The sequence below is a fragment of the Astatotilapia calliptera genome, chromosome 19 (assembly GCF_964374335.1).
Source record: "Astatotilapia calliptera chromosome 19, fAstCal68.1, whole genome shotgun sequence".
Lineage (NCBI taxonomy): Eukaryota > Metazoa > Chordata > Actinopteri > Cichliformes > Cichlidae > Astatotilapia > Astatotilapia calliptera.
The window spans coordinates 15,673,713-15,687,069 of NC_137440.1; the positions used below are offsets into that span (position 1 = coordinate 15,673,713).

Here is a 13,357-nt window from a genome sequence, read left to right on the forward strand (position 1 = left end):
TCTACTGGTGTTGGCCAGAGGGGCCGATGGCGCGATATGGCAGCCTCGCTTCTGTCAGTCTGCCCCAGGGCAGCTGTGGCTACAACCGTAGCTGCCTCCACCAGTGTGTGAATGTGAGAGTGACTGAATAGTGGCATTGTAAAGCGCTTTGGGTGCCTTGAAAAGCGCTATATAAATCCAATATATTATTATTATTATTATTAAATTACTTACGAGTTTAATTTGTCAGCAACTTTCTGCCAGCCCTCTCTCCTTGCTTTTGCAGCCTTTGCAGTGTTCCCTTGCGTTCTGATTTAACTCTGAAACTCCTGAAATCCCTCACTCAGGAGTTCTTGCTCTGCTGCCGAAAAATACCGAGCCGAGTGCACTCCTTCGACATTTTCGCCGACCAATCAGAGGGTTGCCGATCACTGTTTCTGCTATCGATGCGTATCCCCTTTTACGGCACCCAGTGATCGCACATTACTTCATCCAGCTGTACTAATCATCAACAGCAGGTGTGTTCGGGGAACCGGATTAGCGCGCTCACGGTTAGCGCGATGGTTTGGTCTTGGATGTTTCATTTGATCTTGGATGTAGTAAGTGACGTACGAAGCACAGGGCCCAGGTTTGCACACACAGTAGCTGGTATTTTGGCCCATTCCTCCATGCAGATCTTCTCGAGAGCAGTGATGTTTTGGGGCTGTCGCCGAGCAACACGGACTTTCAACTCCCGCCACTGATTTTCTATGGGGTTGAGGTCTGGAGACTGGCTAGGCCACTCCAGGACTTTCAAATGCTTCTTACGGAGCCACTCCTTTGTTGCCCGGGCGCTGTGTTTTGGATCATTGTCATGTTGGAAGACCCAGCCTCGTTTTATCTTCAAAGTTCTCACTGATGGAAGGAGGTTTTGGCTCAAAATCTCACGATACATGGCCCCATTCATTCTGTCCTTAACACGGATCAGTCGTCCTGTCCCCTTGGCAGAAAAACAGCCCCATAGCATGATGTTTCCACCCCCATGCTTCACAGTAGGTATGGTGTTCTTGGGATGCAACTCAGTATTCTTCTTCCTCCAAACACGACGAGTTGAGTTTATACCAAAAAGTTCTACTTTGGTTTTATCTGACCACATGACATTCTCCCAATCCTCTGCTGTATCATCCATGTGCTCTCTGGCAAACTTCAGACGGGCCTGGACATGCACTGGCTTCAGCAGCGGTACACGTCTGGCACTGCGGGATTTGATTCCCTGCCGTTGTAGTGTGTTACTGATGGTGACCTTTGTTACTTTGGTCCCAGTTCTCTGCAGGTCATTCACCAGGTCCCCCCGTGTGGTTCTGGGATCTTTGCTCACCGTTCTCATGATCATTTTGACCCCACGGGATGAGATCTTGCGTGGAGCCCCAGATCGAGGGAGATTATCAGTGGTCTTGTATGTCTTCCATTTTCTGATGATTGCTCCCACAGTTGATTTTTTCACACCAAGCTGCTTGCCTATTGTAGATTCACTCTTCCCAGTCTGGTGCAGGTCTACAATACTTTTCCTGGTGTCCTTCGAAAGCTCTTTGGTCTTGGCCATGGCGGAGTTTGGAGTCTGACTGTTTGAGGCTGTGGACAGGTGTCTTTTATACAGATAAGTTCAAACAGGTGCCATTCGTACAGGTAACGAGTGGGGGACAGAAAAGCTTCTTACAGAAGACGTTACAGGTCTGTGAGAGCCAGAGATTTTCCTTGTTTGAGGTGACCAAATACTTATTTTCCACCCTAATTTACGAATAAATTCTTTACAAATCCTACCATGTGGATTCATGGATTTTTTTTTCACATTCTGTCTCTCACAGTTGAAGTGTACCTCTGGTGCAAATTACTGACCTCTGTCATCATTTTAAGTGGGGGAACTTGCACAATCGGTGGCTGACTAAATACTTTTTTGCCCCACTGTAGCTGCTCTGCTCTATGTTGGTACAGGGCATTGAAGATGATAACAGTGGGTGGATTATATACTTAAACTTAGTTACAGCGCTTTCAGAAAGACATCTACTTTGATAAAGTCTACTCTCCACCGCTGTGTAATCAATTATTGTAAATGTAAATGTTATCAGGAAATGATCAGACAGGAGAGGGTTTTCAGGAAACACTGTTAAATGTTCAGTTTCTATGCCATATGTTAAAACAAGATCTAGAGTGTGATTAAAGTGGTGGGTGGGTTCTTTTACATTTTGAGAGAAACCAATTGAGTCTAATAACAGATTAAATGCCATGTTGAGGCTGTCATTTTTAGCATCTACATGGATGTTAAAATCATCCACAATAATTATTTTATCTGAGCTCAGAACTAAATTAGATATAAAGTCTGAGAAATCAGACAGAAACTCTGTGTAAGGCCCAGGTGGACGATAGATGATAACAAGTAAGACTGGTTTCTGAGTTTCACAGCTGGGGTGGACAATGTTAAGCATCAGGCTTTCAAATGAATTAAAAGTCTGTCTTGGTCTTTCATTAATTAATAGGCTGGTGTGAAAAATTGCTGCCACACCGCCCCCTCGGCCTGTGCTTCGAGATTTCTGGTAGTTAGAATGACTCGGGGGTGTTGATTCATTTAAACTAACATAATCATCCTGCTGCAACCAGGTTTCTGTAAGGCAGAGTAAATCAATTTGTTGATCAATTATTAAGTCATGTACTAACAGAGACTTGGAGGAGAGAGACCTAATATTTAATAATCCACATTTCACTGTTTTACTCTTTGGTTCAGATGTGGATACTTTATTGTTCTTTCTTTGTAATTGTTTATGTTTAAGTTGTTTGTTGCTGGTTTTTAGTTTGTTTTTTGTCTGTTTGGGAGCTGACACAGTCTCTATGGAGATGGGTTTTTGGGGGGGGGGGGGGTAGCAGGAGGAGAGAAGCTGCAGAAAGGCGTGTAAGACTGCAACTCTGCTTCCTGGTCCCAACTCTGGATAGTCATATTTTGGGGGGTTTAATAAATTTGTCCATATTTCTAGAAATGAGAGCTGCTCCATCCAAAGTGGGATGGATGCAGTCTCTCCTAACAAGACCAGGTTTCCTCCAGAAGGTTTGCCAATTATCTATGAAGCCCACATAGTTTCTGGGACACCACTCAGACAGACAGCAATTTAAGGAGAACATGCGGCTAAACATGTCACTCCTGGTCTGATTGGGGAGGGGACCAGAGAAAACTACAGAGTCCGACATTGTTTTGGCAAAGTTGCACACCGATTCAATATTGATTTTAGTGACCTCCGATTGGCGTAACCGGGTGTCATTACTGCCGACGTGAATTATGATCTTACTGAATTTACGTTTACCCTTAGCCAGCAGTTTTAAATTTCCTTCAATGTCGCCTGCTCTGGCCCTTGGAAGACAATTGACTATGGTTGCCGGTGTCTCTAGCTTCACATGTCTGAGAACAGAATCACCAATTACCGGGTGTGTTGCCGAGTGGGGAAAAACGGTTAGACACATGAACGGGTTGGTGGTGTACCTGGGGCTTCTGTTTAGGACTATGCTTCCTCCTCACCGTCACCCAGCCGCCCTCTTTCCCCAGCTGCTTGGGGTCTGCCGGGGAACAGCTAGCGGGGCCTACGCTATCTTCGGCTGCACCAGCTACAGGGGCCTGGCTAGCTATGGGTGAATGAAGGGTGCGAAGCTGAGTCTCCAATTCAGTAATCCTGGCCTCCAGAGCTGCAAATATGCTACATTTGTTACAGATATCATTACTGCTAAAGGAGGCCGAGGAGTAACTAAACATCTGACACAATGAGCAAGAAAGTGCAGGAGGGACAGGTGAAGTAGCCATGGTGCTAACGAGTCGGCTACGAGCTAAGCTAAGCTAGCGAAACAGTACAGAGACAGTGAGTGAATACTTTGGCTATAAATTAGGTAGTGAGTACACAGAAAGTGTGCTTCGGATGAAGCACGTGAAGATTATACTATGAAAAAGAATGTATTTAAAAGTTGTTAATTAAATTGCTACGCAAATAAGCTACTCAGAAACACCACTGTGTTTGAGCAGGAACAGGAAGTGATACTCTACCGCAGAGCGAGCGAACACCAAGTGACAGCGCCACCAAGAGTCAGATGAAACGAGTGTGGACGCAAAGTAATGATCCCAAACGCAATCCATTTGTGGATAATAGCGCTCACTGTGGTTCGCTGGAGACCCAAAGCCTTAAAAATGGCTTTATAAGCCTTTAGATAGATGTCACTTACTTTGTTTCTCATCTGTTCTTGAGTTTCTTTAGATCGGGGCATGATGAGTTGCTTTTTTTGACCTTTTACACTTTACACACTGGTGTCACTATGTTTAAGTTAAACAATCATTCATTATGGTTATAAAAATTTCATCAAAGGTAAAATAGACAGTCACAGAGAGATTTTAACTTATCAAATGACTGCAAACAACTACCTTACCCGAAAAGGCTAAGGCATATCCGGAAACTGAACACAAAATAACCAAATTAAACAAAGAAAAGGCAAAAGAAAATTAATGGGGAAAAAATCCGGGACTCTCCACCAATTGCTCTTAGAACTGAAGAAGCTTCTTGGATGAGAGGTGAAACGTCTTCAAGAAAACCTTTCCAGTTAGTATGTCAAAATACATTTCATCTTTTTTCAGGGACTTTAGAGTTTACGTACATTACAGTAGGAGTATATTAACAGTTATATCATTTTTTTGTCTTCTATAATGACATTAAAAAAATAAAACTCCCATTACCATTCAGTTTTTGCTTCCAGACTTTTCACATTGGATGCAGTTCATTGGTTAAAAATATGCTGTGCAAATTATTTTCATACCATGCATTTGTCCTTGTAATTTTTTTTCTTTCTTTTTTTTTTGAGTGTGGCATGAACTGGAGGGGGTGTGTCGTGCTGGAAACTTACTCCAAAATAAAGATCATGTGGAGGCTCGGGTTTTTTCCAGCCGAGAAACACTGCCCTCTAACGGAGCACGTCAGTATGGCAAAAATAACAGCACCTTCGGATGAAACCATTCAAGTGACAAGGTATCGATGCGGCCACGGGTTACTCCAAATCTGATGAAAATACCACTAAGTCATCAGCGTGGTAGAATAAAATATTAGTGTTAGGAAATAAAAAAGAAATACCTGCGATGGATGCTTTGATAAGGTTTGTGGGGATTGTTTCCGTCCCCGTGTAATTCGGTGGAGTGGTACGTTCCAGTAGTATTGAAGGCAAAGCTGAAAACGGTTTGTTTTTGCCGAGAGGAAGAAACGTCGCTGCTATTCGCAGCTGCTACCTCGTCGCTTTAATAAACGGTTGTGACATTTCGTTTACGTCTGGTTGGTTTTTCGACAGCAGCTTTTGCCGTTTTTAGCTCGCCATGGCTCTGTGCGGGGGTGTCGGAGCCATGGCTTTGCCCAGCGAGCTTATTGTCCACATATTCTCCTTTCTGTCCGACCGAGACAAGCTCCGGGCCTCGGCTGTGTGCTCTCGCTGGAGGGAGTGTTTGTTCTACCCCGCGCTGTGGACCGAGCTCAAACTGCGAATAGGTGGTGGTGGATGCTCCAGCTCTGACGAAACCCCGAAGCTTGAGTTCCTTATGCGAAAGTTTGGCTCTTTTGTGCGAGACTTGCAGCTAGAACTCGCACCGGTGGAAGGAAACCTTAGCCATCAGAACAGCGACCCGTCGTCCGCCAGAGTGGACCAGCCTCCGGGTCCCGATAGCGACCCGCAGCACAAGGAGCGATGGAGGGATGCCGTGGCCACCTACTTGGACCAGGTGTTATGTGTGTTCACCAGCATCCGAAACAATAGGTAATACTAGAAAATAACCTCTGAAAATGTCTGCTTTGATATTTTTAATTGGAGTGAAAAATTCGCTTGACATGTTCGCCCTGTTTTGTTTTGTTTTTTTTTAATTTCTCGGGTTTAGATGCGTCGCAGTGAGCTAGCAACTGGCTAGCTCAGTTAGCTATAAACAAACCCTGGCATTAGGAGTTACGTAATCATGCCAGGTCTTTGCAGTGGCAGCAAGCGTTATGCATATGGTTTATTAAGGGCACCTTTGCATGCATAAATTAAATGGTGGTGCATGTGCGAGGCATCTGCATGCCTTTTGTCACCTGTCCTATTTTACACTTCTCATTATGGTCTCTCCATAGCAGCAGGTACAATGCAGCACTGGTGGAGGCTAGAAGGCTTTGTTGGCTGTGACTTGCTGATATCAGCACTGACACACACACACACACACAAATATACAGTGTGTGGATGTATTTAGCCTGTTGTCCGTTTGTAGGACGTGATCACTTATATTCTCTCTCACACACACAAAGGATAATTTCTCCTACTCTGTCAAAATTTGACACTGTTAACGCTTCTAATTTCATTGGTGCAGCTGTGTCACACCTTTTTCCACCTTCTCCCGTCTTCTTTACAGTGTTTTGTGATGCTGGCATTCAAAACTGGTTGCTTTGTCTTAATTCTACTAAAGGGGTTGAAATATTTGACATTATTTTGTTGTTTGTTTTAAAGTTGTTTCAGTTTAAGGATAACTTAAACCCTTTCCCACTTCCCTGCTGGTGTACAGCTTTACTAGCTAGATCCAGAAAGTTGCATTTGGTGCCAATGCTGTCTTTTAACTGATAACGTTTCAGTTCAGTAACAGGCTGTTGTTTTTATAAGCTTCAGCGGCAAAGGAAGGATGTTCTCCCACTTCCTACACAACACTTTCACTGACTATCGGTGTGTATCAGGCAACATATAGACACCAATAATGATCTATCTGTGGTAATCCACTTCCAGACACCTGATTTATTCAAACACACTTTTAAAATGTGACAAATTTGGGTTCATCCAGATGTAGAATTGTGAAAGTGGGCTTGGTGGGGAAAGCAGAACTGAAATAAATGGATGAACTTGTTCCACTGATCTCATCATGGTGATGAAGCATTATGAGAATCTAAGAACCATGGTCTGTTTTGTGCATGGTAGTTTTGAAAAGATCAGGACTACAACCTCTAACTTCAGAGCTCGCTATTGGGTAATGAAAAGCCTGTTTTTTGTTTGTTTGTTTGTTTGTTTGTTTTTGTTTTTTGTTGTTGTTTTCTGGGGGGGGGGGGGGTTGTTCCTTTCATTTAGTGCACTGAGCCAGCTCCACCAGCACTGACATATGTTCCGAATAATGAGAACAGGCAAGTTGTTGTTTCTTTCTAAGGGCACTAAGTAGCTGCACATGAGCCCATAAACCTGAACTCTCAGCTGATACACAGGAAGTGGGTATATCAAATGTAACATGCGCTTCACCTTGCAGGTACGCCTGTGCCATGTGCGGCTGTATGAAACCCTTGTGGTTGCACTGGTGCATGTGCGACACTTATGCAGGGGATATGTTCCCATCAGTATTGAGTTGGCTAATTCAGACATTTAAAAATGTTGGGAAAATGGCCTACAACAGGAACTGTTTTCAATAAATGATGGCACTTTGCGAAGTGTTGATTGTAGGGATGCACTAATTATGAAATTCTGGGTTAATGGAACCTGTTTGACTATTATTTGAAGACTACACATCACCCAGATAAGGTTCATATTTGTTTATAATGTAATGGCTGTTGGTATCTTGTGTCGTTGTACTGTTGGACTATTTAAAGGTCGTCATTATCATTCATAGGGATGCTGACTTTAAGCACAATCATTATGAAAACAGTAAAAATAGTGTTAACTGATTTCTTAAGATATTCATATACATGTTATTGTCATTTGCAGTTATTTGATTGTAACTTATGTCTGACCAAATTAAACTGAAGTGATAAAATGGCTTAAAATGTTAAAATGTAAATTTTCCAATACGTTTATAACATGAATAAATCTATTGCCTCTTAATCCTGTTGGTTCATTTAGCCAAAACAACACTGATGTGAAAGAAAATGTCATTCTATTTGCAGATAAACCTGCCCTTCCCTCTTATGTTTGTAACCGGTCCTATAAAGAAATTCGTCCTTTCTGCTTTTCGCCACGTTTATGTTGGTGATCTTCCAAACATTACTATCAAAAGAGGTGTAGATCGTCTGTTTGAAACAAGGTAATTGGCTGCATTGTGACCACTATGCTTACATTGACTGCATCAGTGTTCGAAAGAATCAACTTTGGCGTATACACTGCTGCTTGATGTTTGCCAATCTATTTTGGGTGCCAGCATATAAAGGGCTTTTAACAGCACTGCGGGAAAGTGCAGGGCAGCCATAATTCTGTGCGGGATAGAAAGCAGCTCAGGAGAAGTGAAGACTAAATTACACTGAACAAAATTGCTGCAGTTTGTTTAACAGGTGAAACCTTTTTTTTAAGTTGTTTGGATCAGATGACTCATCTGACTTGCTGCTGTTGATACAGGTGTTCTAGTAATAACTGCAAATTTTTTTTATTTTTTTTTTCTCTAACTGTACGTGTCTTTGTCTATTCAGAAATCTGCAGAAGCTGAGTCTGTATGGAGACACATTCATTCTCCAGCAAGAGGGACTACTAGACAGCTCTCACCTGCATGTAATCCACCAGGGGGACAAAAAGATCAATGAGTAAGTCACAACATCGAAGCATGAAAACAGGTTTCACTGAAATGACTGACAAATGTGATAATTAAAGCTGCATGTGGGTGTGAATGAGTAATATTTCCAAAACTGCATCTTCTTGTTGTTATGGAAAGTCTGCGGTGTTTGGTGTCTCTAAAGGGCAATTAATTTACAAAATTAAGAAAAGACAGTTTTTCATCACAGGACAGTCTTTGTCCACGTCAAACACTCAAAGTGTGTGTCTGGTTTCCGCCTAGAAAACTGAGTAGCAAAGCAAAGCATTGACTCTCTGAAAAAGGAGCGTTTGTTTTTGTGTGTTGTTGGTGTTTAAAAGACTGAGGGCTTTAAATAGTGGTCATTTACATAACCCAGTATCCAACGTCTATGTATATCGACCCTGATGGAAAATTTTGATTCCCATCAAATCTGAATGCATGTACACACCTCTGCACTGAGCAGACAGCAAATGAATTAAACCAATACGGAAGTGCCAAAAATGCTGGCCACTTGAGGCTGGCTCCAAAAGCAAATCAGTCCCAATAGACTCCATTTTTTAAATGGCCAACTTTACAGCTTTAAGAAACATATTTACAGCTTGAAAGAAAAGCTCCTGGCTTTAGAGAGAGAGTGAGAGTGTGTGTGTGTTAAAGTAAAAAGACAGAAAATGTTATGACTTGAATCCAGTTTTATGTTCTGTCAATTTGTGTTTATTAATTGCAGCAGCCTAAATCAGTCATTACATTTGAGTTCGGCCCTCCTGCTGCTATTTCTTATTTATTTCCCGTCATTCTCTGAGTGTTTTTGTATTTGGGACACACGTTATGGTGGATGATGGATAGCCATGCTCTGATAGGTACATGTAGATCCACTCCCTGTCTCAATGATGAGAAGTGGACTATGAAGAAGGTCACACAACCTCGTTTTTTTTAATACAGTGTTTGTGTCCAGTATGCCTCCCAGACAGCTCTCACTTTTTGGGGCATGTACATGGGATTTCTTAGGGTATTTAGAGGATGAGGACAGTGCCTTGTTTTTGTTTCTTGAGGTCCAGAGCGTATTGTCCAGCTGCAGTTTTTACTGATGTACAGTAACATCCACATGAATGCAAGGATCCCAGATTCCTCAGCAGAGTGATCCACTGTAACAGTATGATCAATAGCATTCACTTAACTGGCGAAGAGTTTCATAGTTGGCCGGTTTGTGTCAGGTGTTTTTAATGTCAGTTTAACTTACAGAGCACATGGACTACTGGCTTTTCAGAATAACATGCACATCATTGCCTGCCTTGATAGCTTTTTGTCTCATTCACAGCAGTTGTGGATTTGTTTTGTAGCTGAGCAGTAGTTCAGTAAGTGATGTTTAAATAAAAATGAGATTTCAGTGTAGCTTCTGTGCTCTGTGGTTTGTGTTGTAGACACAATTGGCCATAAAACACTGTGTGAAATGCACCAAGTTGCTGAGCATAGCTCCACCAGTCTGATTGTAGTGTGTGTGTCGAAATTGTTTGGACATCATTACAATAGATCCATTTTAGGCTTACATTTAAACACATAAAGTCGGGACATTTTGAAAGTGTATATACCCTGATGATCTTTTCTTTCTTTACTCCACTGTCAGGAATGATTTTGGGGATTGTTTTGTTTTTTGTTTTTTAAACCAGATTTGACGGCAGCTGTAGTCATTCTGGTTTTTTAAATGGTCTTTCTTTGTCTCTCGATAGAATCCAACAGTTGTTTATGGAGGTCCTCTCCAACAGCAGGCAGCTGAGGTGGCTGTCTTGTAGCTTCATGCTGGGCCTGGTGACTTCCTGTTCTTTATCCTGCCTGTCCAATCCTTCAGCTGAGACCCTACAGCACCTAAGTTTACTGGACCATCAGCTAGGTATGTCTGTTACATCATATAGTTTGTAAACATTATGTGACAGTAATGCTGAATAACTGAAAGTTTTCCTCCGAATTTCCCTCAGGGCCCCTCGTCTCCCCATCTGAGTTGGATCGCCTCTCTAACCTTCATTCTCTGGCTCTCGATTTTACTGACTTTACATCTGAGCTTTGTGGTTTGCTGGCATCTCCACGGCGAACTCCACTTCATCGCCTCTCCCTGCTGCTCAACGGGGCCACCCTGGAGTTTAAATCATTAGAAGGGACCGCTACAGAGGATAACTGGAAGGCACTGGTACTGCTGTGATTCTGTATTGTGGCTTTTATTTCATGCTGAATTGAGGCTCTGTGTATTTAGTAAATTGTAGCATATCAGTAAGTTTACCTGGTCTTCCCCAGGTTCGTGTAAGCGCCAACCTGCGAGTGTACGTCATGGCCCTGGAGGTCGACAGCTCTGAGCTCCTCAGGGTCCTAAAGCCGAGCCTTCCCCTCGAGCGACTTCACCTCGACAGTTACAGCATGCCGGTGACCGACGCCACACTGGAGCTCATCTCCCAGCAGTACAACAAAACGCTGACTCACTTCCTGCTCCTGAGGGATGGCCCTGACTTCCCTGACCTCAGCATCAATCGTAACGAAGACCCTTTGGTCCTCTTGACATGGAGATGTACTCAGCTGGCTGTACTCGTGATACATGGTGAGTTCAGTTTTGTTTCTTTGATAGAATGTGAGCTGTAGTTGGTCAGATCTGTGTGGCTAGTGGTAATAATTCCATACAAAACAGGCCTGTAGTGACTGTTTTCTAAACAGTGCAGCAAGCTGTGGACTTACTGTTGTGACTGTGGACACACCAGTCCAATATTTTTAGATTGCATCCCTGGAAAAAGCTGAATAATTGTATTTTTTTTTTTAAATATATTTAAAAGCCAGTCTACAGACTATTATTTAATTCAGTGGTATGCTTACTACACTGCGCATCGGCAGTAGTGCACTGGCTGCTAGCAGGAGAGCTAATGTAGCTTGAAGGAAGCCAGCAGTAAAGTAACTGCAGAGTTCATTGGCAGTCTTGCCTTCCTGTAGGCCGTATTAAAAAGAAGTTGTTATGGTTTGTTTCGAGTATAAATCTGCAAAACATGTTCATTATTAGCTTTGAAATCTGAATGATTAATGCCTGAATCCATTTAGGTTACACTGTGTGGTCCCATAACTTGGTGGCCATCTCCCGACTGCGAGGCTCCAGCCTCCGTGTCCTGACCGTCTCCGAGGAGAGCATCGACTTTGATCCAGACCAGTCGGTGTGCGTAGAGGGCGACCCAGTCCACAACCTGGTGAAGGAGGTTTCTCTGGGCCTCGGCCGTGTCTGGCAGCCTTGCCTGGATTCCAGCGTGTTTTTGTCCGAACCCACCCAGCACTTCCATCATGAGCTGCGCGCCTTCAGCATGGGCATGTAGACAGGGGATGGCAAACCCAAGACATCACAGCCTAAACTGTGTCAAGACCAGACCAGACCAAGACCCAACGAAAAATCTAAAGTGGAGCTTAAGAATAGTCTATAAATTATGTGAACTGACGTGAGCTGATTGTTTTTATTTTTTAAATTTTTTTTCCATAATTAAGTCTGACCATTTTTCAACGTCGTCTTGCTTTGCTTATTATCCAGTTGGCCAGTTGCTTGAAAAATGGATTCAGCTTCTGATGTTTTAAATATATGTATATTGCAGATAGGAGTATTCACTTAAAACTGGATTGCTAATTACAATCTGAAAAGCATTCGGTTTGAATATCACACAGAGATCTGACAGCTGGCAGGACTTCACAGGTTTTAGTTTGTGGGTCAGCGTGCGGCTTCCAGCGCCCGCTCAGCTCAGTCTGGTCTGGTCTTGCCCACAAGTATTCAGAGCTCTCTCCTTCACCTTAATAACCTCTGGAGCATCTGTGTAATGTACCTTTTGATTTGTTTTGTTTTCCTTTGTTTTTTAATTTGACTGTTTCCATCCCTCCTTGCTCTTTGTATAACCCAGTTGAGGTTTCTTTTTCTTTCTTCCCGCGTGGTGGTTCCCTTGCCTGTATTGGCTTTGTGTGTATTTAAATAGAGATATATTATTATCCTGCTCACTGCTAGAACAGGACAGGCAGGCGGGTTGAGTGATGAACTGTAGGAATTTAAGAAGGGTTGTGTGTTCAGGCACAAGCTATTAGCTTTAGTTCTTTTGTTTCTCTTTTTCTTTTTCTTTTTTAATCTTTTTTTAACAAACCATTGCTCTGTATCCATCTGTCTGGAGTCTGTAAACTTACTGATTAGTAACTTCCTGGGTAACACAACCATAGCTGCTTCTTCTGTTGCTCTGAAAGAGCATCTCGTGCACTTGTCCACTAGTTCGAGAGCCTTGCCAGCCGGGTGGGAAACGCCACTGTAAAATGGCTGTGGCTGCTGCTAGTGAGTTTTAATGTAACAGCCGTGTCATCACCATGACTGATAATTATTGAGGGGGGGGGGGCGACTCAAAGCCAAAATAGTTTAGGGGTTTTGAGATCCTTACCGATGGTGTTGAGGAGAATATTGTTACATGCTTGTTGCCAACACACTTTGCACCCTGCTCACTTGTTGACTTTCTAGGGAAACCTCAGCGTTAGCTAAATGGGGAAGCCCCGTATTCTGACTCGCTTTCAGGGCCAAACTACAAAATTCAGCTCATCACAAAACGACAACTAGAAACTCTTTTTCTACTTTCAGGATGAATATCTCTGCCTTTCTGATTTCAGAGCCTTCCAGTTGTTTGTAAGAACGCAGAAGGGATCAATGACACAAAGTCAAAAATCATGACGCTGGAGGGCTCTGAGGTCAAAAACATCTTCAAGTAGTCCTTCATATTTTTTTTTTTTTTTAAGAGAAAACAGGGTTTTGTTCCTTAATGCCATATGTATATTTGTGATTTAAGTAATCTCTTTTGT

At 42.8% G+C, this 13,357-nt stretch overlaps 1 protein-coding gene across 1 annotated transcript; it reads left to right on the forward strand.

Moving 5' to 3' along the window:
- Positions 1–5,210: 5,210 nt before the first annotated feature.
- On the forward strand, positions 5,211–12,110 carry fbxo33 (F-box protein 33). Its single transcript, XM_026151706.2, has 6 exons — positions 5,211–5,778; positions 8,421–8,531; positions 10,246–10,406; positions 10,492–10,700; positions 10,805–11,102; positions 11,591–12,110. Exons 1-6 carry the CDS (start codon positions 5,345–5,347, stop codon positions 11,854–11,856), a joined length of 1,479 nt encoding a protein of 492 aa, XP_026007491.1. The 5' UTR covers positions 5,211–5,344; the 3' UTR covers positions 11,857–12,110.
- The last annotated feature ends 1,247 nt before the right edge of the window (positions 12,111–13,357 follow it).